Here is a 24,827-nt window from a genome sequence, read left to right on the forward strand (position 1 = left end):
TAATTACGTGACTTAGAAATGAGATTATGAGAATTATATTAATATTCTTAAAGGTCCCTAGTCGAGTATTATTATTAAGGACAATAATAATGCATTAAGACTGGTGTGTTTGTTGACTGATGATCACATCTCCTTGATCATAGGTATAGTGATACTAAAGTCAAAAATATAGGCATATGTAAATGTACATGGTGCTCGACAGACCCGATGTGAGATTTTACATGTCTGTTGTGTCATAAGTAATTATCACATTGATAATGATATAATGGTCCTTAGACCTGGAGTCATTATATTTCTATACGAGAATTAATATACATTGATTCCATTAAAAATTATCCTTGACCGGATAATGATAAAAGTCGATATTGGATATATTATGAATCGTATGAGAAATATGAATGATCTAGATGGGATTTAACCCTCCTATTTTAGGAGTGATATTATTGGCCTCTTCTGTAAGCTAGACTATGAAATGTGTGGCCACGCTCAAATGTTGATTTGATATGATAGTCTACTCATTGATCAGGGAAACTTGGATAAAACTATGATGAGGATTACACATTACATGCTTCTAGTTTAATCTATAATATTTTGTTAAAGGGATTATATTATATTGTACATTATTCACGAAAGGTTTAATCGATCACCGATTCAATTATTATTATTTGGATAGCAATGATGTATTACTAGATGCCGCTCATTGTTTACGATTTTAAATTAGATTTAAAATTCGTTGTCAACGTAATAATAAACTATAGGGTCACACACAAAGAATGCTTGAAGGATTATTTAATTTAAATTGGATTTAAATTAAATTAAAGTAGTTCAAATTATTTATAATATTAATTAAGTATGACTTAATTAATTAGATAAATAATGATATTCAAATTTACTAATATCAATTATGTAATTCAGTTGTTAAATAATTAAGTGTGACTTAGTTATTACAAATAGGAATTTATAATTAATAATAACTTCTAATTAATTAAGAGTTATAATATCTCTTGTGTGGATGATTTTGTGTGCAAGACTTTTACTAAAACCCTAGCCACCAAGAGAGAAGATGGAGAGAGCAAGAAGAAACGAGTTTGTGCTAGTACACATCCAATCCTTGAGTTCAAGCATTCGTGTGGATACCGATAGAGCGTAGATCGCGAGAGCGGGATGCGTGGTGATTGCACAATCTTTGGATCTCCATTATTCAACTAATTTGCAAAGCTTCTTAAGGTAAACAATCTGATCTACGAATAAAATATCTGATTTTCGCATGGATCCAGCGATGGGTTTCGAAAATTCTGGTTTTTCACATTTTATAATTACTATTTCTGTTGCGTTTATGTGCTCGAAACCCCTCACCGTGGATATTCTTTTCCATGACATATTCATAAGGATGGGCTACAATGATTCTCAACAACTCCATCTGACGCACCCATCTACGGGGTTTAACCACGTGGAATGCAAATTCGAAGGAGCAATACAATTTCTCATAACTATAGGTGAAGAGCTCAGAAAGGCCACACAGATGTTGAACTTTCAGGTTGTTAAGGAAGCCTCTACTTATAATGTCATCATTGGTAGAATAGGGATCCATGCGTTTAAGGTCGTGCCCTCAACCTACCACATGTTACTGAAGTTCCCAACTAGGAACGGTGTTGGAGAAGCGAAAGGAGATCAGAAAATGGCCCGCAGTTTCTATGTTACAGCACTTAGGCCCGATGGAACCGGGGGGCAGGTCCTCCCCATAGAAGATATGGATGTCCGTGAGAATGACGAACTTCGAGGGAAGACAACAGAGGACTTGGCCCCAATTCCCCTAAACTCCTTAGACCCGGAGAAGGTCATGTATATTGGAGCATCTTTGGACAATCCCTTGAAGGATCAATTGACAACTTTCCTACAAAAGAACAGTGATGTTTTTGGTTGGACAACAACTAATATGCCTGGGATTGACCCGAACCTTATAACTCATAGGTTGAATGTTGACCCAACTCGAAAGTTGTGAAGTAGAAGAAGTAAACTTATGCCCCTAATAGGTTGGAATCCATTAAACAGGAGGTCGAGAAGCTCTTAGAAGCTGGGTTCATTGAGGAAGTGCAATCCCCTGAGTGGTTGGACAACCCCGTAATGGTTAAGAAGGCCAATGGGAAGTGGAGGATGTGCATCGACTTCACTAACTTGAACGATGCTTATCCCAAGGACTGCTACCCCTACCAAGGATTGATACCCTGAACGACGTTACCGCTGGACACGAGATGCTAAGTTTTATGGATTGCTTCAGTGGTTACAATCAGATTAAAATGCATAAGGATGACACCCCCAAGTTATCTTTTATAACTGACTTTGGTGTCTTTTGTTATCTTTTTATGGCTTTTGGACTTAAGAATACATGAGCTACTTACCAAAGGTTGGTAAATAAGATATTTGCCCATCTAATTGGGAATGCCATGGAGGTCTATATTGATGACATGTTAGTCAAAAGCCTAAGCAAGGACGATTATATTAGTCACCTCGGAGAGGCATTTGAAGTGTTGAGGCACCACAAGATGACGTTAAACCCCACCAAGTGTGCTTTTGGTGTTGGGTCTGGAAATTTTTTAGGTCACATGGTCTCTAAAAGGGGAATAGAGGCCAAACCCGACAAGATCAAATCCATCCTGGACATGGAGCAACCACGCTCCACAAAGGACGTCCAAAAGCTGACAGGAAGAATCCCAGCTCTAGGGAGGTTCATCTCCAAGTCTGGAGATAAATGCCTGCCCTTTTTCGGAACCCTTAAGAAGGTGAAGAATTTTGAATGGACAGCTGAGAGCCAAGAGGCCTTTGAACAACTAAAGAAGTACATGACTGGAGCCCCGTTGCTGGCCAAATCGAGTCCGAAGGACACCCTTTATTTGTACCTAGCGGTATCTGAACAAGCCGTGAGTGTAGTCCTTATAAAGGAAGAACAAAAACTCCAGAAGCCTATATACTATGTAAGCAAGGTGCTCCATGGAGTAGAGTTAAATTACTCCACCACAGAGAAGTTCGCGCTTGCTCTCATTATAGCCTCAAGAAAGTTGAGACCGTACTTCCAGGCTCACAAAGTCGAAGTCCTGGCGGATCAACCCTTGAGGAACATTCTTCAAAGTCCGAAGGCCAGTGGAAGGCTCATCAAGTGGGCAATTGAGTTAGGAGAATTTGATATCAAGTACAAGTCTCGAACGGCCATCAAGGCTCAGGCCTTAGCAGACTTCGTGGTTGAATGCACCATTAATGACCAAGAAGGCGGGGGCAAGAGATAGTAACCCCAGAAGGAGGAGAGAAAGAAAAGGATAAAGAAACGACCCTGAAAGAGTATTGGGTTCTCCATTTTGACGGAGCGTCCAAAAAAAAAATCTAGTGGTGCAGGCCTAGTCTTGCAAAGCCCCGATGGGTTCATGATTGAGTATGTTTTAAAGTTGGACTTTCCAACTATGAATAACGAAGCAGAACACGAAGCATTGATAGCCAGCTTAGGTTTAGCTAGAGTCATGAGGGCCAAAAACCTGAAGGTCAGTGGAGACTCAAGACTTGTAGTTGCTCAAGTCAATGGAGAGTTTGAGGCCAAAGATGATATTATGGCCAAGTACCTAAGAGTCATGAAAGGAAAACAGACTCGGTTTGATGAATGGTACGCAGAACATGTTCCAAGAGAGGAGAACATTACGGCTGATGCCCTATCCCAGTTCGCCTCATCCGACATCGAGAACTATCCGAGAAGTATCTACTTCCAGGTCCTGAAGTCCTCTACTATACATGTTATAAATCTGATAGCACCGATTGGTGTGGAAAGTTGTTGGATAGACCTGATTAAACCTCACGTAGAGACTGGGTGGATCCCCGATGATGTCCAGGAGACACGCAAGCTATCGGTGAGAGCATTGAGATATTCATTGATTGAAGGCCTTCTCTATAAAAGGTCCTTTGTTATCCCACACCTGAAGTGCTTAAGACCTCTTGAAGTAGAGAAGGTACTTAAAGAAACCCGTGAAGGGATTTGTGGACAACACTTGGGGAGCAATGTCCTCGCTCACAAGATAACTCGATTGGGATTCTACTGGTCTACCATGTTGGCCTATACAAAGGCTTATATGAAGAAATGTGACATGTGCCAGAGGCACGCCCCAATAGTACGACAGCCTCCAGAGAAGATTACATCTATCAGCACATCCATCTTTTTGCTATATGGGGAATGGATATACTTGGGCCATTTCCTGTAGGATCGGGACACAGGAAGTTCATTGTGGTTGCCATAAACTACTTCATAAAGTGGATTGAGGCTAAGGCACTAGCCAAGATAACCACCAAGCAAAATTTCCCAATTCTTCTGGGAGAATGTGATATGCCAATTTGGGATCCCACGCATCCTTGTCACGGATAATGGGCGACAATTTGATAATGCAGAATTCAGAGAGTATTGCGATGATAACAGCATAGAGCTTCGCATCAACACGGTTACACACCCACAAACAAATGGGAAGGCAGAAGTTTCTAACAGAATCATCCTTGATGGAATTAAGAAAGGGGTAGAACGTTCAAGGAACAGTTAGGCTGATGAGTTGCTGCCTATACTATGGGCATATCACACCACCTGCAAGGTGACTACTGAAGCTACCCCATTTATGGTGTCTTACGGAGCCGAGGCCGTGGTGCCCCTCAAGATCACCCATTGATCACCTAGGATCAAAGCTTATGAACCAAAGACCAACCAAGAAGGCATGCGGCTAACTCTCGATCTCATTGATGAGGTCAGAGATGAGGCCAACACCCGCAATGCACAGCATCAATGAAGAGCCTCCCTCTATTATAATAGAAGGGTTAAAGAAAGGTTCTTTCATTAAGGAGACTTGGTTCTAAGAAAGATTGAGGCATCGGGAGTCGAGGAGAGACGAAAACTAGCCCCTAATTGGGAAGGGCCTTATAAGGTAAAGAAGACATTAGGACGATGATCCTACAAGTTGGAGACCCTGAATGGTAACGAAGTGCCCCGCACTTGGCACGCTTCGAAACTACAAGTTTATTATGCTTAGGAAGTTTGTGATATATTCCTGGTACTTCTTATTAAGTTTTTGAATAAGGTTGATGAAACCATCTTATATAAGGGTTGAACCCATTTCTCAGAGATATTATCTATTTATGCAAGTTTATTTCTATCATCTTGTCTACCAATTTATTTAAGTACGAGCATCTAAAGAATGCACATCCCGAAGGATCAAATGACGGAAATAAAATACAATTATGAAACGAAATCAAACATAATGCATAGATAAAGATCCTAAAGGATCATAAGCCAAGTCGTGAAGGACCAATAGAATACAAGCCAATATAATTCGAATAAATAAAGTTTGAAAATACAACCACATGCGGAAATCAAAGCCATGCAAGGCCATATCAGTCACTCATCAGAAGAGCCCTCCTCTTTCTCACCATTCCCCGTTCCCTGGCCATCTTCCTCATCCCCCTCCTCTTCCTCATCCGAACTAGCCTCGGAGGAGGAGTTGCTGTTCCCTGCAACTGGCTCCCTGATCTTTCGGTAAAGGGCTGCTGGGGCCTTACCCTTAGAACCGGAACCCCTATGACTGGAACTAGACTGAGACCGTATATGGGGAATCTCGGGAATAAACCCAGAGGCCTGACCTGAGGGGTCCATAATAGGTAACTCCCATGGGAAATAGAGAAGACTCGGGTCGACCACGTTTGGGTACATTCCATGAGCATCTTTGACTCCCCTCTTCCAAACTATGGCCATGTTAATAGGGCGCATCTCATCATCGTGCTCATCCATCATCTTAGTGAATGAAGAGGATCTATGGTAAGAGTCCACAAGGTCTTTCCATTCCTTTTTTCTTTTCTCTTCCACTTTAGCATACTTCCTTTTTGAGGATGCAATCTTTCCCTCTGCTTCATGAGCTTTGAACTCCCACTCATCTAAAGAGATCTTCAACTTGTTCATTGAGGTCTACAGTGTAGTCGCTTCACACCTTTATGCTCTGAGTGGAGGACGCGGAGAAGTAAGCATTGGCCTGCCAAGGAGAACATAAAGAGGAGTTATAAAAAGTTTAAGTCAGAAGGGATGAATCCTCAAACACAAGGCCTCAGCCAACCAGCCTTGGCCGAACAACATGAAACAAGGCCCTTTGGCCGAAAAGGACCCCATGTAAGGGTGACTCCTATAAAATTTCTACAAGTTCTAAAAGAAATGCACTTAAAAGAAATTTTACATAAGTTGAAATGTAACTGATACAAGGCATGAGCCCCCAGCATCTCGGCCTCAAGTAGTTTCACCTCAGAGGAGACAAGCAGAAGGTCGGGAGGAGTAACACAGTTCCACGACCACTCGAGGGCTAGACCCAAACTGCCGAACACCGACTCATTATTGGAGATAACCCAAGAAGGTTCCCATGGGAACCTTGCACTCCTATCGAAGTCTTTGATCCTCTTATGTCCAGATTCATACGCTTCAAGGAAAGTAGGAATCTTAGGGATACAGTTGGCCTACTTGGCTGCATCCCGAGCCATCCTTCCCGTGACCACATCGCTCATGTTGACCTTGACGTCAAGAGCCACACCAGATGAAACAAGATGTAAAGAAGACAAATATAAGAATCAACTTTCACAAAGTTGAAGTAGAATAAAAATAAATACCCTCTCTAGAGAGGCTGCTAATGCCAGCCTCAATGAGTTTGGGTTCTGTTACGAACTCCCAATAAGGGTTCTCCCGGCATCATCAATAAGGAGGTCGCACGCAAGAAGCTCGACATCTGAAAGATTGAGAATGTAATGAGAACTATCGACTGGCCTGATGGAGTCATGCCTGAAGTACGCCCCCTAGTCTCCACCTTTTTATTCTAAGACCAAAAACTTCTTATTCCAGTTATGGTTTGAGTCATGAAGAGAACTCGTGTTCACTATGTGAAGAATATGAACTCTATATTGTATCACGACCCAGCCAGGTCTGTTCAGAGTAGAAGCTTTCAGCATGAAGATGCTTCGTAATATTATTACGCTCAATAGGATGCCCAAGTCGTGACACCTCACTATGAAGAGAATGATAAAAACCCACCTGTTGGGTAAAGCTCACAAGGATGAATCTTGAGCTCGGCCAGAAGCCTCAGAATAAAGGGGTGCAGGGGAAACCTTAGCCCAAATTTCAAGGCTGCCTTATACACAAATAGCCTCTCGGGACTGAGATTTCAATCCTTCTCACTAGGCTTAGCCTTACGAATCTCTAAACATTCGGGCCAAGAGTAACTCGACCGAATCTCTTCAACATCCCCTTCACGAAGCATACTCCTATGGTGGAACACATCAAAATGGACAATACTTGGGTACTCGCCCGCCCTCTCATCCAGCATGCTCTTCAGACTGTTAGAACAATGGCTAATAGAGAAAGGAGAAACAAAAGCTATACCTTGCATAGAGCGAATAGTAGCCCTCTTGTGCATAGCTTCCTTCGTCGAGAAAGAAGATTTGCTAGGACCTTGACCTTGAGACATCTTTGAAAATATTGAGAAGAGTTAGGAGCTTGTGAAAGGCTTGAGAAAATTTGAGAATTTGAGAAGTTAAAAAATGAAAGTGTGAATAAAAATGAACACTTCTCATCTTCTTTTATAGGAAAAGAGCTACCTGCTACAGCAGGTCGTAACTCTACCTAGTTGGCGTTAGCAGCTACCTGTCGAAAGAACACCGGAAATGGTGGATAAAAATGATCAAAAAATTAGAAGGGACGATATAATAAACAAAAAAAGCGATACAGGACACCGCTTATCGTATCAGTCCTCCGAGAAAAGCCTGGTTGTGACTAAATATAAGGCATTAGGCTTAGCTAAGGGTTGCTTACATTAATCACCATGATTAGCAAATCTTATAAAGATTAGAACAAGATTATCTTTTTCAGCTGAGCAAATTTCGTGAAGGCCAGACTACTCACGAGTATGAGAACAGAACGAACTCCTCATAATAGATCAGACTACCTTGCAGGAGACTCCCGAGGTCTATAAGAGCAGACCTGGCCAACCAGGCTACAAATGAAGCCTTGAGGCCGACCAGGAGCCTTATAGGAGAGCCCGGAGGGTCCCAAGGTCTTCTTAGAGCAGACCTGTCCGATCAGTCTACAAATAAAGCCTTGAGGATGACCAGGAGCCTATATAGAAGAGCCCTGAGAGCCCCAAGTTCTGCTAAGAGTAGACATGGCCGACCATGAAACAAATGAGGCCTTACGGTCGACCAAGAGCCTCTATAGGAGAGCCTGGAGGGCCCAAAGGTATTTTAAGAGCACAACTGGACGACCAGGCTACAAATGAGGCCTTACGGCCGACCAGGAGCCTCTGTAGGAGAACTCTAAGGCCTTCTAAAGTTGTTCCGGTGGCTAACCTGTGAAATTTTGTATGAATTCATAAAAAGGGGTTGACTTCTAACAGAAACAAGTTTTGTGAAGACTAGGACATCCACGAGAATGAGTCCCATAAAGATCAGAACGTCAGCGAGAACAAGTTCTGTGAAGACTAGAGGATTCCCAGAAATAAGATTCATGAATAGCAAAGCGTTCACCGTAGCAAGTCGGAGAACTTCTCCTCCCGTCCGACCAGACCACCCTGAGAGTGGCCCCAAGGTCCACTAAGAGCAATCCTGGGAAACAAAAAGAGCCTTGAGGCCGACCAGGAGCCTCTGTAGGAGAGCTATGAGGTCATCTAAAGTTGTTCCGGAGACCATCCTGTGAATTCACTTGGAAATTTCTTGAAATGATAGCTCTCAGCAGAAATAAGTTTCGAGAAGACTAGAACGTTTACGAGAACGAATTTGTTGGGGTACAAAGCATCCTATAAAGCAAGTTTGAACAAGTTCAATGAAGTATAGGGCTTCCTATTAGACAAGAACAATAGAGCACAAAATGTTCAGTAGAACGAGTACAGAATGTTCGATAAAACGAGTACGGAACGTTCGTTGAAACCAGGGTAGCAGAACTAGGAGGAACTCTAGGATCTCAATGAGATTAATTCAATGGATAACCAAGAGAAAAAAAGCCTAGCAAAATATATGAAGGGCTTGCATCCGGAGAGAAGGTTCTGCAACAAAAAATTGGAGCAAACACCCTTGGTCAGTAGGGGACAAGAGCTTCTGCCCCTTGCCGACCAGCCTGCAGAAGGGCCTTTTGGCCGAGCAGGGCTTCCTGCAGGTTGCCCTGCAGGAGGTCCTGCAGAGTCCCGGTGACCCCCCTTCGAATTTTTTTGAATTTTTTTACAAAAATAGGGAAAAACAGAAAAAATTTTAAATCTTCAAAATTTTAATTAGGGCCGATTAGTGAGATTGAGCCCCGATTAGGGCCGATTAGTAAGATTGAGCCCCGATTAGGGCCGATTAGTGAGATTAAGCCCCGATTAGGAACGATTAGCATATATTACACGTAATTGTAGGGAATTAGTGACTCGTATGGTGAAATAAGCCGCGATAAGGGTCGTTTAACCCATTCACTTACGTGATTAGTGTGAATTAGAGACAATTAATGTCTTATACAGGCTAATTAGTCCTAATTAAGATAAATTAGCCCCGATTAGGGGATATTAGCCTCGATTAAGGCGAATTAGTACATTCTAGCCTAAAATTAGGCTCTTTTAAGCCTAGTTAGTAGCTTGTACATGGAAATTAGCCCTGATTAGGGCCAAGTAGCCCCGAGTAGGGCTTGTTGGTAGCTTTTACCCTGTAATTAACCTTGATGAAGGCTAAGGGGTGATAAACACTCTCTTTTTAGTCCCGATTAGGACCGTTTAGTGTTAAACACTATCCAATTAGCCCGTGAAAGGCCTTAAGTGTGTATACTCGCACTTTAAAAATCATTGTAAACATATAGGTTGCTCCACACTACGATAAAATGGCGACACCCATGAAGGGCCGATACCCATGAAGTGCCGACACCCATGAAGGGCCAATACCCGAGAAGGGCCAAAAGTACCCCGAGTCGTGAAAAGACCATTATAACTTCCACGAAAACTCGAGCAGTATCCTGAAAGTTGGGTAGCAAATGATATGGATAAAAAATACATCCTAAACACACATTAAATGTCACATTAATTATACGTGGGCTTCTTGTCTAGAAGCTCAGTACACACCTGTCCGGTTCAAGCTCGTAGCAGACCCAAGACGACCAATGTAGTCAAGGCCCACCAGCAGAGGTCGTCAAGGTCCAAGAACACAAGTTGTTCACGAACTAATGCCCAATACGGCTGGAAGAGCAAAGACATGTGTCCTAAACAGACTCAAAGTCCTACACAGAAGCTTCTGAAGTTCCTCCCTTACAGGACTCCTAATCACCATCTAAGTTGGAGACTTGTCCAATTAAGTCTCCCAACACAAGTCTAACCCTAGACTCACCTCTATATAAAGGGCTTTACCCCTCAAACTAGAACTACATTTTTGGCTTGATTCTCTACTATACAGATATACGTAAGAATCTTGCAAGGACCGATAGTCCCGAACGCGAGAGCAACCATTAAAACTTGAAGCTCACGAACCCTATAATTAATTACTAACGCACTCTAATTTTTATTCCACAACAGAAGGGTAATTAGTATTTTAGTTGAAAAATTTAATTAGATATTATTAGTAATAATAATATAATAATGTAATAACATAATTATTAAATAATCAAAATTTTTAAATTAAATTTTAACGTGTCCGCTTTTATATAATAACTAGCCTAAAACCCGTGCGATGCATGTTTATTTTAAATAATTGTTATTTTAAAATTTTATTAATTATATTTGTTAAAAAATTAATATGTCTGAATAAGTATATTATTCATAATATTAAATTTTAAAATAAATATGTTCATAAACTTACCCATTAAATAGGTTCAGAAAAATCTAAATTCGTGTTAGTTTTAGGATAAGATTGAGTGGACTTAAGATTCTTGATCTCAGAAGGTGTTTGATGTTTGATTGTTGATCGTATTCTTAATAGTTATGGAAGTTTGAGTAGTTTGAGTGATTTGTATCTGTCTAATAATGGGCTTAATTCTTTTGGGGTTTGAGAAATCTTACTTTTCTTAATATTTGTGGGTATAATTTGCTTGTCGGGGTTCATTTCTCTTGATATTGTGTGACGCCTTAAATCTCGAGGTTAGGAAATGAGGACCCAGACAACATTAACTAACAATAAGTAAACATAAACCCCGATTAACTACTAACAGGATCTAACAAGATTAAGTTTGAGACAAGATTATAATTACCAACCATATTATATATATTACAACCCAAAAATAATATTTAATTTACACAATCGATTCCGACTTAGAACCGACAAATAACCCATTGTATCATTACAACCTTCTACTAAGCTCTTGCTCACACACAACCTGTACTACCTGCTCTGGCATCTGGAAGCCTACAACACGGTAGGGGCCACCAGGTACGCTCTTACGAGCAGTACGCCTAAGGCTGGACATTCTCTTGCTTAACTTCCATGGTTAGAACAGAGGAAAATATATGAGTATAAAACTCATCAAGTAACTATATGACAGTTTTATGATGCAATAACAACAATATACCAAAATCACTTCTTAAGGCATTCTACTTTACTTCTCTAGGTGGCAGATTTCTATCTTTGGAAAAGTAAGGGTTAAGAAGAAAAGTTTTGGGCTTTCAGGAATCACGACTCAAGATAGGGTGAAAGCTGACATTCATCACAAATCATTATTTAGATCTCAAAGGATCCTTCATGAGGAAAGCAAGAAATATTCAACTCTGGAATCAATTGTGTGATTGATAATAATATCAAAATAGATACAGGGTTCTCCAAGCTGTATACTAAATAATATCTCAATCAACTCATCACAAATTATAACGCCCTCAAATCCTGGGTCAGGGGATTTGATCGTCACTATGAAACCTCAATCCAAATTAACCTATTAAATCAATAAATAAATATCAATAGTTGAAATATAGCATATGTGACCCCAAACTACACCAAGATCTTTTAAGGTCACAGTTCTAAAAACAAGAATTCCAAATTCCACAAATAACTTTTTCACTTTCTTTTAAAACTATTTAAACAATTTACAAACTCCAAACTTAACCCGCTAGTATAACTTCAAAAAGAAGTATGCTAGGCCACACTATACAATACATAACTATATTATAATATAATATAAACAACTTTACATAATAGAACTTACACTAGTCCGCAAACCCTGGACCAACCACCTTCCAAAAGCTTCTTCTTTGCTTCCTTGAATTACGCGGCTAAACAGCGCAAGCTAATCCTCACTGGAGGTTAAATTTAAAAACAGGAAAGTATGAGCGGAAGAAATTCCCAGCAAGTTCATTATAGCATATACATGGTTGTTTTGATATAAAACCGACAGCTGCACTAGAACAGAATGTTTAAAAATCATCATTGTTGAATCAGAAAATTTAGTTAGGGAACCCCATAATTGATTCCTCCTCTATATTCAAAATTCTTTTGATATTTTTTGAGCGAAATACTTCAACAATACTTTGAATCTTGACTAGAATAAAACTCATAAAACAGTGTTTACAGAAATATCGAAAACATCAATAACATGAAACAATGATTATAGAGTGGCATAAACTCATTCAAAACCCAGCTCTTGATATTAATATTCATTTTGACGTCATATCAAATTAGATATCAATACGAACTTTGATGCTCACAACCTATCCGCGCTAAAATATGAAAGTTAACATCAATCATCTGCATTAACACCACCTTTGATATTTAACAACAACTTAAATATCAACATCAATCAGCAACTGAATTAAAACTGTATTTCACCTTTATTCAAAACCAAAACAGTTGATAAATCATTTTTCTATTATTATCAAAACAATTTAATAATTTAGATTGGAATTCTCGAACGACGGTGTGTTGCCGCCAGTGATCAGCCGCAGAGCAACACCGGTATGCCGAAGCATATCCAACTAAACAAACGGGGCACCCAAGGCACATATCGGCCTAAAGATATTATATCTTGTGTAATACCTGAATCTACGTTGGACCTCCGTCACGGTCTCTTACGCAATTTGTGATCATCCAATATTAAAACATTTTATTGAGAGGGGTCATAATACTCGACACCCTTATAAATTTTATTCGTCCATTTACTTGGGCAGAAAACCCAAAACAACGTCATCTTTCTCAAAATCCAAAACATTTATAAATCCGATAGTTGGATAAGTAAAAACACTTGAATATTCTGAACATAGAATAACAGATAAGTACTTGCATAAACAGAATCATTTATTTCAACGATATGTAAAATATTTATTTATTCCGAACTGAGAATAGGGAAAGAAATACTTGCATAATAGGATTCAAAATATATATCACTTGAACAATAAGTGAAGTCATGGGTACTTTTCTTTGAGATTTAGCAGTCAGTCACACACGCAAAGATGCATCTATTCTGAAATTTTGTCTCAAAACCTCTTCGTCTTTCTTTTGAACACTTTACTGATATGCTGCTCCTGCAATTGTGAGAAGCCAGATATCCAATACCATTTCATCTCACTCTTTATCCAACGTCTTGTCCTGATTAACTCGAATGATCTGCATCTATAATTAAAAGATACAATTAGTCGCTTAAACGATAATTACTCGATGAACTGCGCGTCAAAACCTTATTGTCTACCCATTCGATAGCCCACACATAATTACAACACTCAACACAAGAATCTTGACCCACGTACACACGTAATTCACACAGGACGTAAACACATAACTCACGTATCACATAATTCATATCACATTCGACTCGATACGTTTAAAATCCAAACCTGGTCAAAATAAGACTTTTTAGTCACTACGCGACTCAGACTTGATTTGCAAAACAAGCGACCTTTCGAAACAAAAAAATCTGGGTCTCGAAAGTATTTTTGTTGAAAGCGGAATATTGTTCTGAGTCTAGAGGTGTTCATTTCGTAATAAACGGACGAACGGTTTATTTATTATCAATAAAATAAGAATAAATCAATTAATAATAATATTAATTGATTTTTAAATACTCAAATATAATTTTTAAAGGCTCTGAATAATTTTTAGGAATTATTTGGCTTAATTATAAATAATTTTATTTTACTTAACTATTCATAAATAAAATTAATTGATTAAATGAATTAATCAATCAATTAAATCTATAAATAATTAACTAAAATAAATTATAAATAATTAAATCAAATTTAGATTTTTTTGAAAATAATAAAATAAAATAATTTTTAAGAATTAAAAATAATTCAGTTAATTATTAAAATAGTTAACCTAATTAATTTTGGAAATTAATATGATTTTTAGGAATTAAAACTGAATTTTGATTTATTTTTAACTAAAAAATCTGCAGAAACAGAAATGCTATTGGGAATTAGGGTTTATGAGGATCAAACCCGGGTTGGAATTAAAACCAACCAGGTTGGGTGAATTCTGAAACAGGTCGCCGAAGATCATCAAGAACAGTTGATTTTTCTACAGTTTCCGGCGGCTGCGGTCTTTCCCGGCGAGGCTCCATCGAAGCCAAATCGGCTTCTTTTTAGTCCGTTTTCAATGAAAAACAATTCCAAAGCTTCCCGGGAGCATGACTAAAACAGGAACGATCAGAATCAATGATTATATCGTTGATTCCATTCAAAAACCGGCGAACCAAAGCCCGAATCCGGCGAAGTTTGATTGCCATCAAATCAACACCAAAACTTATGTTCTATAGCTCAAAATCATGCCTACCATTCTTATAATTCATTCATAACCTCAGAAATTATCAAGAACACCGGAATAATCTAAACAAATCAACTTGATACCAACCTCTCGTTTCTAGTTTACTATAGAACAAGGTTTCTTGATACCAACTTGTAATGCCCTCAAATCCGGGGTCAGGGGATTTGGTCGTCACTATGAAACCCAAATCCAAATTAACCTATTAAATCAATAAATAAATGTCAACAGTTGAAATATAGCATCTGTGACCCCAAACTACACCAAGATCTTTTAAGGTTACAGTTCTAGAAACCAGAATTCGAAATTCCACAAATAACTTTTTCACTTTCTTTTAAAACTATTTAAACAATTTACAAACTCCAAACTTAACCCGCTAGTGTAACTTCGAAAAGAAGTATACTAGGCCCCACGATATAATACACAATTATATTATAATATAATATAAACAACTTTACACAATAGAACTTACACTAGTCCGTAAACCGTGGACCAACCACCTTCCAAAAGCTTCTTCTTTGCTTCCTTGACGCGGCTAAACAGCGCAAGCTAATTATCACTGGAGGTTAAATTTAAAAATAGGCAAGTATGAGCGGAAGAAATGCTGAGCAAGTTCATTATAGCATATACATGGTTGTTTTGATATAAAACCAACAGTTGCACTAGAGCAGAACGTTTAAAAATCATCATTGCTGAATCAGAAAATTTAGTTAGGGAACCCCATAATTGGTTCCTCCTCTGTATTCAAAATTCTTTTGATATTTTTGAGTGAAATGCTTTAGCAATACTTTGGATCTTGACGAGAATAAAACTCGTAAAACAGTGTTTACAGAAATATCGTAAACAGCAATAACATAAAACAATGATTATGGAGTGGATCATAAACTCATTCAAAACTCAACTCTTGATATTAATATTCATTTTGATGTCATATCATGTACCGACTGGGAATTTTCGCGAATTAATTATGCGAGTAAAGTGTAATTATGTGAATTATGTGTTATTATGTGAGAATAGAAATATTTAAATAAATATTATATTCCAGTTATGTGTCAATTGATATAAAAAGAATGATTGAGAAGCGTAATTGAAAACGCTCAGCGTCGGGCCGTCAGACAGGACACGACCCGTTACGCGAAAAGTGGTTATTAATTAAAAAGGGGAATTCTTATGATCGAATGTGTTACGATATAAGTCATGATATGTGAATACGTACTATTACTTGAAAATATGTTTGATTATGTGCTATGGTTAATTTTAAATGATTTTAAGGGATTTATTTGATTTAAAATAAGGTTTAATGAAACTTTAAATATTTTTATAAAATTATCCAAGTATGGTCAATGCGTAAAATTTGTTTTGTTATTTTCAAAATAGTCCTAGAGACTTTACAAAAATGATATATGTAATTATTTGGTAATCGGCGTATTTTAAAATGACTTTATCGGGTTATAATTCTATTTTGAGCGCAATCTTATAAAATTCATGGAAACTAAACCGTACGCTCAAATATTATTTTAAAAATATGTCTAGAAATCTAATTTCGAGATCTATATTCTAAAATTGTTATTTGTGACATTTTCATCTTTTCTGAGAGGGTTGTGTATTAATTAAATTTGTTTTGTGTTAAATAAAAAGAAGATTCTAGAGTGGGTTGGCAAAAGACCAAAACGCCCCTGCCATTTTGGCTATAAAAACCCAACCCCTCCCTCTTTTATTCTCTCCACCCAGCCACTCTTTCTTTATTTCTTTCCTCTTTCCCTTTTCTCTCTTCTCTCTCGGCTCTCTCCTTCTCTCCCATTCTCTCTCTTGCATGCAACATCAAAACTTAGTTCAAATTCAAAGATCTTGCTACCTATATTCATCATTTTCAATCTTCTACTCATATACCATTTGCATGTAAGTATTTAAGCTAGTTTCAAAATCAACTTCTCTTGAATATATCTAAGAAAAGCTCAATTTCTTAGGGTATGATCATAGGAGAAGTGTAGTGTGCTATATGTTGTGTTTTCTTTGGTTTTGACTTGGTGTGGTTAAAACTTTTTTGGAAATATAAATGGGATTTTGATTTTCAAATGAGTTTTGATTGATGATCCATGATTTACTTGCTTATATTTAGTATTATGGACTATAAAATCTTATTTTTAAGAAAATTCTTTGCATGCATATAAGATTTTGTGTATTCAAGTTGTAACTTGGTTTAATCATGAGTAGAATGATTAAATAATAGATTTTGGCAAGATAAATATGTGAGTTAAAGGTTGTTAGGAATATATGTGCATTAGTTTGATGATATGTTTAACAAAACACTTAAGTAGAAATTTAGTGTCTGTAGCCTCAACGGATAAGACCACTTTGGCTATCCGTTGATGGTGTAGCTTTACTTAGAAATAAGTCTAGTATTGTAGCATATTTCAGTCTCTGTATTTAAAATTGTAATTCTTAGAAGTTGAGAGAAACTATGAGTCATGTTGACTACTAGATGATATGCAGATAGGAAGGCCAATTGTAAATATTTCATGCCTTGTAATTTTGTATAAATGAAGTGGTATCAACGGATGACTTAAAAGACCTTCAACGGATGAGAAGCTAAGCTTCAACGGATGTCTCTAAAGCTTCAACGGATAACATCCTTCAACGGATGAGAGCATCAACGGATGAAAGCTTCAACGGATAACATCCTTCAACGGATGAGAGCATCAACGGATGAAAGCTTCAACGGATAACATCCTTCAACGGATGAAGTCATCAACGGATGAAAGCTTCAACGGATGTTCTGCTAATCAGCCGTTGATAAGTGGTAGTTGTACCTACAAGCAGAGGCACGTGGGTTGACAGAGAAAACTGAGATGTGGTAGCCGAATTTCAGGATCAACAGAAAAAGCAGCCGTTCTTCTTTTGTACAAAGTTGCAATAGTCAACAAAGTACTTGAGTGAACAGGAAAAGAAGCAAGTGAAGAACTTATTTTACTATTGTAATTTTATATTGTTTTTCACTTGTACACTTGGTAATATATATGAACCAAGAAGAAGCTAGTAATTAGAGAGATTTTTCCAGAGCTGTTAAGAAATATCTTGAGAGAAAATTCATCTAGTTTGTACTAGGATGCAGCTGTGATCAACATTGTTGAACACAGATTTTCTAATATACCATCTCTGGTGGAACAACAAATCCACCAGAAAAGTTTTAAGGTCTGTTGTGTTCTTTACATTTGTGCTTGAATATATATCTGTCTGTATTAGCTTAAAGCAATTCACACACTTGTTCTTCTTGAACACACAACTTTATAAACTGCTCAAAACTTGAAAAAGTTTTGAGATTTACATTCAACCCCCCTTCTGTAAATCTCATTGTTAGTCTTCTAGGAATAACAATTGGTATCAGAGCAGGCTCTTGACACACAAAGAGTTTAAAGATCTTGGAATCTAACAAAGATGAGTAAGAAGGATATTGGAGTAAAGATCCCAGTTCTTGACAAAGACAGTTATCACCACTGGAAGGTGAAAATGCACCTTCATCTACTCTCCCAAGATGAAGGTTATGTAAACTGCATTGAGAATGGTCCTCACATTCCCCACAAAGTAGCCACAGTTGCTACGGCCACAATTGCTGTTGGTCAATCCATTCCAAAACCCAGAGCAGAATGGACAATGGAAGACACAGAAGAAGTCCACAAGGATAAGAAGGCTATGAACATTTTGTTTAATGGTCTTGACAAGGATATGTTTGATAATGTGATAAATTGTTCAACTGCCAAAGAGGTTTGGGACACAGTTCAGCTGCTGTGTGAAGGTACAGAACAAGTAAGAGAGAACAAAATGCAGCTTCTCATTCAACAGTATGAGCACTTTCATTTTGAAGAAAATGAATCTTTAAATGACACATTCAATAGATTCCAAAAACTGTTGAATGGACTGAAGCTGTATGGTAGAGTGTACCAGGTGAAGGATTCAAATCTTAAATTTTTGAGATCCTTACCAAAGGAATGGAAACCCATGACTGTTTCCTTAAGAAACTCTCAAGATTATAAGGACTTTACTCTTGAAAGATTATATGGAATCTTGAAGACTTATGAACTAGAGTTGGAACAGGATGAGGTATTGGAGAGGGGGAGAAAGAAAGGAGGTTCAGTTGCATTGGTAGCTGAAAATGAGAAAGAATGCAGAAAAGAAACTGTGAGATCTACATCAAGCTCCAAAGATGGTGTAAGAAATCCAGAATCAGACAAGGGTAAAGGGCAAGTTGCTGAAAATGAAGACAACTCCAGTCAAGATGACTCTGATGGTATTGATGAGCATCTTGCATTTCTGTCCAGGAGATTTGCAAAGATGAAGTTCAGGAAAAACACTAGAGCCACTAAACCCCATAAGAACATGGTGGACAAATCCAAGTTCAAGTGTTTTAATTGTGGTATGAGTGGACACTTTGCAAGTGAGTGCAGAAAGCCAACCTCTGAAAAGAAGAAATTTGAACAAGTAGATTACAAAAAGAAATATTTTGATCTGCTCAAACAGAAGGAAAGGGCTTTCATTACTCAAGAAAGAGACTGGGCAGCTGATGGAGAAGAAGAGGATGAAGACATGGAATATGTTAACTTGGCTCTCATGGCTGATTCTGAGGAGAATGAAGTTAGTTCATCAAGCAACCAGGTAATTACTACTGATATAACACAGCTTACTAAAGAAGAGTGCAATGATGCTTTTAATGACATGTCTACTGAACTGTATCATTTGCGTGTATCTCTTAAATCTCTTGCTAAAGAAAATAGTAGGATTAAAGAGAACAATCTGTTTTTAAGTAATAGAAATGCTGTGTTAGAAGATAAGTTAATTGACCTAGAAAAGACTAAGCTGCATTGTGTATCTGTTGAAAATGAACTAGCTGAATCTATTAAGAAAGTAGAAATACTTTCCAATCAATTAGAGAAAGAGCAAGAGGTGATTAAAGCCTGGAAAACATCTAGGGATGTAAGTGCTCAAATTGCCAAAGTCCAAGGAATTGAATCATTCTGTGAAACTGCCTGGGATAAAAATAAAAAGAAACTGGAATTAATTGATGGACTGTCAACGGATGTGGAATCAACGGATGATGAAAGTTATCCGTTGAAGGAAGAAAAGGAACATCCGTTGAAGGTTCCTCAATTAAAACAGGCAGATGTTTCTAAAAGAGAAAATCTAAAGAAACTCAACAAAAAGTTTGGTTCAACTTCAAAGAACTTTGTCAAAGAAGGAGCAAGCACATCCAAAGATGTCAGAAAGGTGAATGTAGGGCACATGACCTTAGAACAGTTAAACAATAGGCTCAAGATGGTTGAGGATAAAAAGGAATCCAAAAGGAAATCCAACAGAAATGGGAAGGTAGGAGTTAACAAACATAACAATTACACACCTGACAAGTATGCTCCTAGAAAAAGCTGTGTGCATTGTAGTAGTGTTAATCATCTATCTGCTAACTGTAAATCTATTAAGAAATCTCCCATAACTGTACCCTCTTCCATGCCTAACATGTCTGTATCACCTCTACATGCTCTGCCTGTTATGTCTCAACAAAATCCTTATGCACATTTTGCAAACATGCCATATTTTAACAATTCTTATCTTGCTGCATTCAGTATGCCTCAATTTCCATACAATATGCCAATGTGGAATAACATGTATGCACAATCCATGCCTAATAATACTATAAATGTGCTGGATAATGTTGTGACTAACCCTACACCTCAACCAACCACATCTAAGACCAAGGTTGACTCAAACTCACCTAAGTCTAAAGATGCAGGAGGAATGAAGTCTAGGAGAAAGGCTAACAAGAATGGACCCAAGGAAACTTGGGTACCAAAATCAAATTGATTGATTTTGTGGTGTGCAGGAAAATAGAAGAAATCTATGGTACTTGGACAGTGGCTGTTCAAGACACATGACTGGAGATTTCTCCCTGCTCACAGAGTTTAAAGAGAGAGCTGGCCCCAGCATAACCTTTGGAGATGACAGCAAAGGGTTTACTATGGGATATGGCTTGATTTCAACAAGGAATGTCATCATTGAAGAAGTTGCATTAGTTGATGGTCTCAAGCACAACTTACTGAGTATCAGTCAACTATGTGATAGAGGGAATACAGTTTCCTTCAATTCTGAAGCCTGTGTTGTCACTAGTAAGAAAGACAACAAAGTGGTTCTAACTGGAGTTAGAAAAGGAAATGTGTACTTAGCTGACTTCAACTCTACAGATGCAGAATCTATTACTTGTCTTTTCAGCAAAGCAAGTTCAGTTGAGAGTTGGCTATGGCACAAGAAGCTATCCCATTTGAATTTCAAGACAATGAATGATCTAGTCAAAAAGGACTTAGTAAGAGGAATTCCTCTTGTTGAATTCTCAAGGGATGGTCTGTGTGATGCTTGTCAGAAAGGCAAACAAAGGAAAGCATCATTTCAGAAGAAGCTTGAAACAACAATTGATGAACCATTACAGCTGTTACATATGGATTTGTTTGGACCAGTCAATGTATTGTCAATAGCAAGAAAAAGATATTGTTTAGTGATTGTAGATGATTTCTCAAAGTTCACATGGGTCTATTTTCTTGGATCAAAGGATGAAGCAAGTGAAATCATTATCAATCACATCAGGCAAGTCAATAATCATCCTGACTTAAAAGTAAGAAACATCAGGAGTGACAATGGAACTGAATTCAAGAATTTGACATTAAGGCTGTTCTGTGAAGAAAATGGAATCATGCATGAGTTCTCAGCTCCAAGAACACCTCAGCAAAATGGGGTAGTTGAAAGAAAGAACAGATCTTTAATTGAGGCTGCCAGAACAATGCTTGAAGAATCAAAGTTACCAACATATTTTTGGGCTGAAGCTGTTAATTGTGCCTGTTTCACTCAAAATATTTCTCTGATCAATCAAGCTAAAGGCATGACTCCTTATCAGTTGTTCAAGAAAAGAAAACCAACTCTAAACTTTCTTCATGTCTTTGGATGTAAATGTTTTATACTAAGGAATCAATCTGACCATAAAGGGAAGTTTGATGCAAAGGCTGATGAAGGAATATTTGTTGGTTATTCAGCTGGAAAATCTTATAGGGTCTACAATCTAAGAACCAACATTGTTATGGAATCTGTGCATGTTGTGTTTGATGATAAAAAGATTGATGGACTAACAGATGAGGAACATTATGAGAGACTCAAATTTGACAATATTGAAATATATTGTGATGATAGTGAAGAAGAGATTGATGGAGACGACACTTCAAAAGGAATACAAAATTTGCTCCTGGATAATGCACAAAATTCAGCATCCGTTGAAAGACATTGTGCATCATCCGTTGAAGTACTTAATGAAACATCCGTTGATCATAGCTCATCAACTGATAATCAATTTACATCATTAATTGATGGAACTCCAAGTTCCCTGCAAAGGACCAACAACTCAGGGGGAGTTTCAACTAATCAAAACTCTATCTCACATCATGACAATACTGAGATCACCTCATCTAGAGCTCATCTTCCACCTCAAAGGAAATGGACCAAGAATCATCCCTTTGAACTGATCATTGGTGATGCATCATCTAAAGTGCAAACAAGAAGAGCTACTCAAGATGAATGTCTGTATAGTAGTTTTCTATCTCAGGAGGAACCTAAGAAAGTGGAAGAAGCCTTATTGGATCCAGATTGGATATTAGCTATGCAGGAAGAGCTAAACCAATTTGAGAGAAACCAAGTTTGGAAGCTGGTACCCAAACCAAAGAACAAGAGTCCTATTGATACAAAATGGGTATTCAGAAATAAGATGGATGAAAATGGCATTATCATAAGGAATAAAGCCAGATTGGTTGCTAAAGGCTATTCTCAGCAAGAGGGAATAGATTTTGATGAGACATATGCTCCTGTTGCAAGACTTGAAGCTATCAGAATCTTTCTAGCCTATGCAGCCCATGCCAATTTCAAAGTCTATCAAATGGATGTCAAGAGTGCATTTCTAAATGGGAAATTAGAGGAAGAAGTCTATGTAAGTCAACCTCCAGGATTTGAAGATCCAAATTTTCCAGACTATGTGTATTATCTGTTGAAAGCACTCTATGGACTGAAGCAAGCACCTAGAGCCTGGTATGAAACATTATCAAAATTTCTTTTGGAGAATCACTTCACTAGAGGTACTGTTGATAAAACTCTCTTCTTTAGAAATGTTAATGGCTCTAGTATACTTGTTCAAATTTATGTAGATGACATAATATTTGGTTCTAAAGATAATAATCTTTGTAAGAAGTTTGCTAAGCTAATGCAAAGCAATTATGAAATGAGCCTAATGGGAGAACTAACCTATTTTCTTGGTTTACAAATTAAACAAGTTAGTAATGGAATTTTCATTAGTCAAACTAAATATATTCATGATCTTTTAAAGAAGTTTGACTTAATGGAATGTTCATCTGCAAAAACTCCCATGGCCACTGCCACCAAACTTGAATTAAATAAGACTGAAAGGTCTGTGGACATTACAAGTTATAGAGGCATGGTTGGTTCACTTTTATATTTAACTGCTAGCAGACCAGATATAATGTTTGCTACATGTCTGTGTGCGAGATTTCAAGCTGATCCTAGGGAGTCTCACTTAATTGCTATCAAGAGAATTTTCAGATATCTCAAGGGTACACCAAATTTAGGAATTTGGTATCCTAGAGAATCTGGCTTTGATCTAATTGGTTATTCAGATGCAGACTATGCAGGTTGCAAAATAGACAGGAAAAGTACAACAGGCTCCTGTCAATTCCTGGGAAACAAGCTTGTATCATGGTTTAGCAAAAAGCAAAATTCAGTCTCTACTTCTACAGCTGAGGCTGAATACATTGCTGCTGGAAGTTGCTGTTCTCAAATGTTATGGATGAGGAATCAACTCCTTGATTATGGACTTCATGTTGATAGAATACCTATCTTTTGTGACAACACAAGTGCCATAGCCATAACAGAGAATCCTGTGCAGCACTCAAGGACCAAGCACATTGATATTAAGTACCACTTCATCAGGGAGCATGTCATGAATGGTACAGTAGAACTACATTTTGTTCCAAGTGAACAACAAATTGCTGACATATTTACCAAGCCACTTGATGAATCAACATTCACAAGATTGGTAAGTGAGCTAGGTATGCTTAATTACTCTTAAAATTCATGTCTTCTTTGCAATTTGATGTGGAGCCTGAAATATATTAGTTGCTAGAACAAATTTGACTTTTAACAAAGTTTATTCCATCAACGGATGTTCCCTATCCGTTGAAAGTCAAAATTGCTCTATCAACGGATATTCATTATCCGTTGAAAGACAAGTATATCTCTGGAACTTTTATCCGTCAACGGATAAAGCTGAAGTACCTTTCAACGGATGACAATTTACATTATCCGTTTGAAATGTCACATCAGACGTTTGAGGTGTTTCACAGCCGTTGATTCTATTTTCTTAACCGTTGATACCATACATACATCTGTATGTATTGGTTTTAAAGGTAGTTATTAGAATACTTACAGTTTATTCTTAAACGGCTGAAATTCACTAACACCTATTTATTGATTAATCCTTTATTTATTTTTTTTGAAAGCATATAAGCCCTTCTGATTGTTCATTATTACTTTACGCTTTCTTAGAATTTCAAGCATTTACCATTTTCTCTCTGCAAAACCCTCAAGTTATTCTCTGCAATTTCTACTCACAACAATGGCACCAGTCGTGAAGATTATGTCTCAATCTGGGTTCATCTACGAGAAGAATAATTTCATAGCTCTGGTAGAGAAGAATGAAGCCCACTCAGATTATCACAAAATGATGGACTTCATCAAAAACTGTAAACTTAGCTATGCAATGCTGGAAGCCCCAACGATTTTCTGTGAAGTAGTTGAGGAGATTTGGACAACTGCTGAGTTCAACTCCATGGATATGACTATCTCCTTCACTCTCAAAGGTAAAAATCACTGTATAAACTGTGATGACTTACAAGCATGTTTTAAATTACCTGAGAACAATGCCATGACACCACACACTGATAGTGATGTATCCAGCATGTTAGATTCCATAGGTTACTCTCTTAACTCTGCTAATTTAGGGG

At 37.7% G+C, this 24,827-nt stretch overlaps 1 protein-coding gene across 1 annotated transcript; it reads left to right on the plus strand.

The window, feature by feature from the left end:
* Window positions 1-3,452: 3,452 nt before the first annotated feature.
* Window positions 3,453-4,238, plus strand: LOC141695500 (uncharacterized). Its single transcript, XM_074499740.1, has one exon. The coding sequence runs from the start codon at window positions 3,453-3,455 to the stop codon at window positions 4,236-4,238; it is 786 nt and encodes a 261-aa protein (XP_074355841.1).
* Window positions 4,239-24,827: the final 20,589 nt, after the last annotated feature.

This window comes from Apium graveolens, chromosome 11 (genome assembly GCF_009905375.1).
Source record: "Apium graveolens cultivar Ventura chromosome 11, ASM990537v1, whole genome shotgun sequence".
NCBI classification, from domain to species: Eukaryota; Viridiplantae; Streptophyta; class Magnoliopsida; order Apiales; family Apiaceae; genus Apium; species Apium graveolens.

Coding starts and splice junctions, on each gene's coding strand:
- LOC141695500 (XM_074499740.1), top strand. CDS start 3,453: ATGAATAACGAAGCAGAACACGAAGCATTGATAGCCAGCTTAGGTTTA.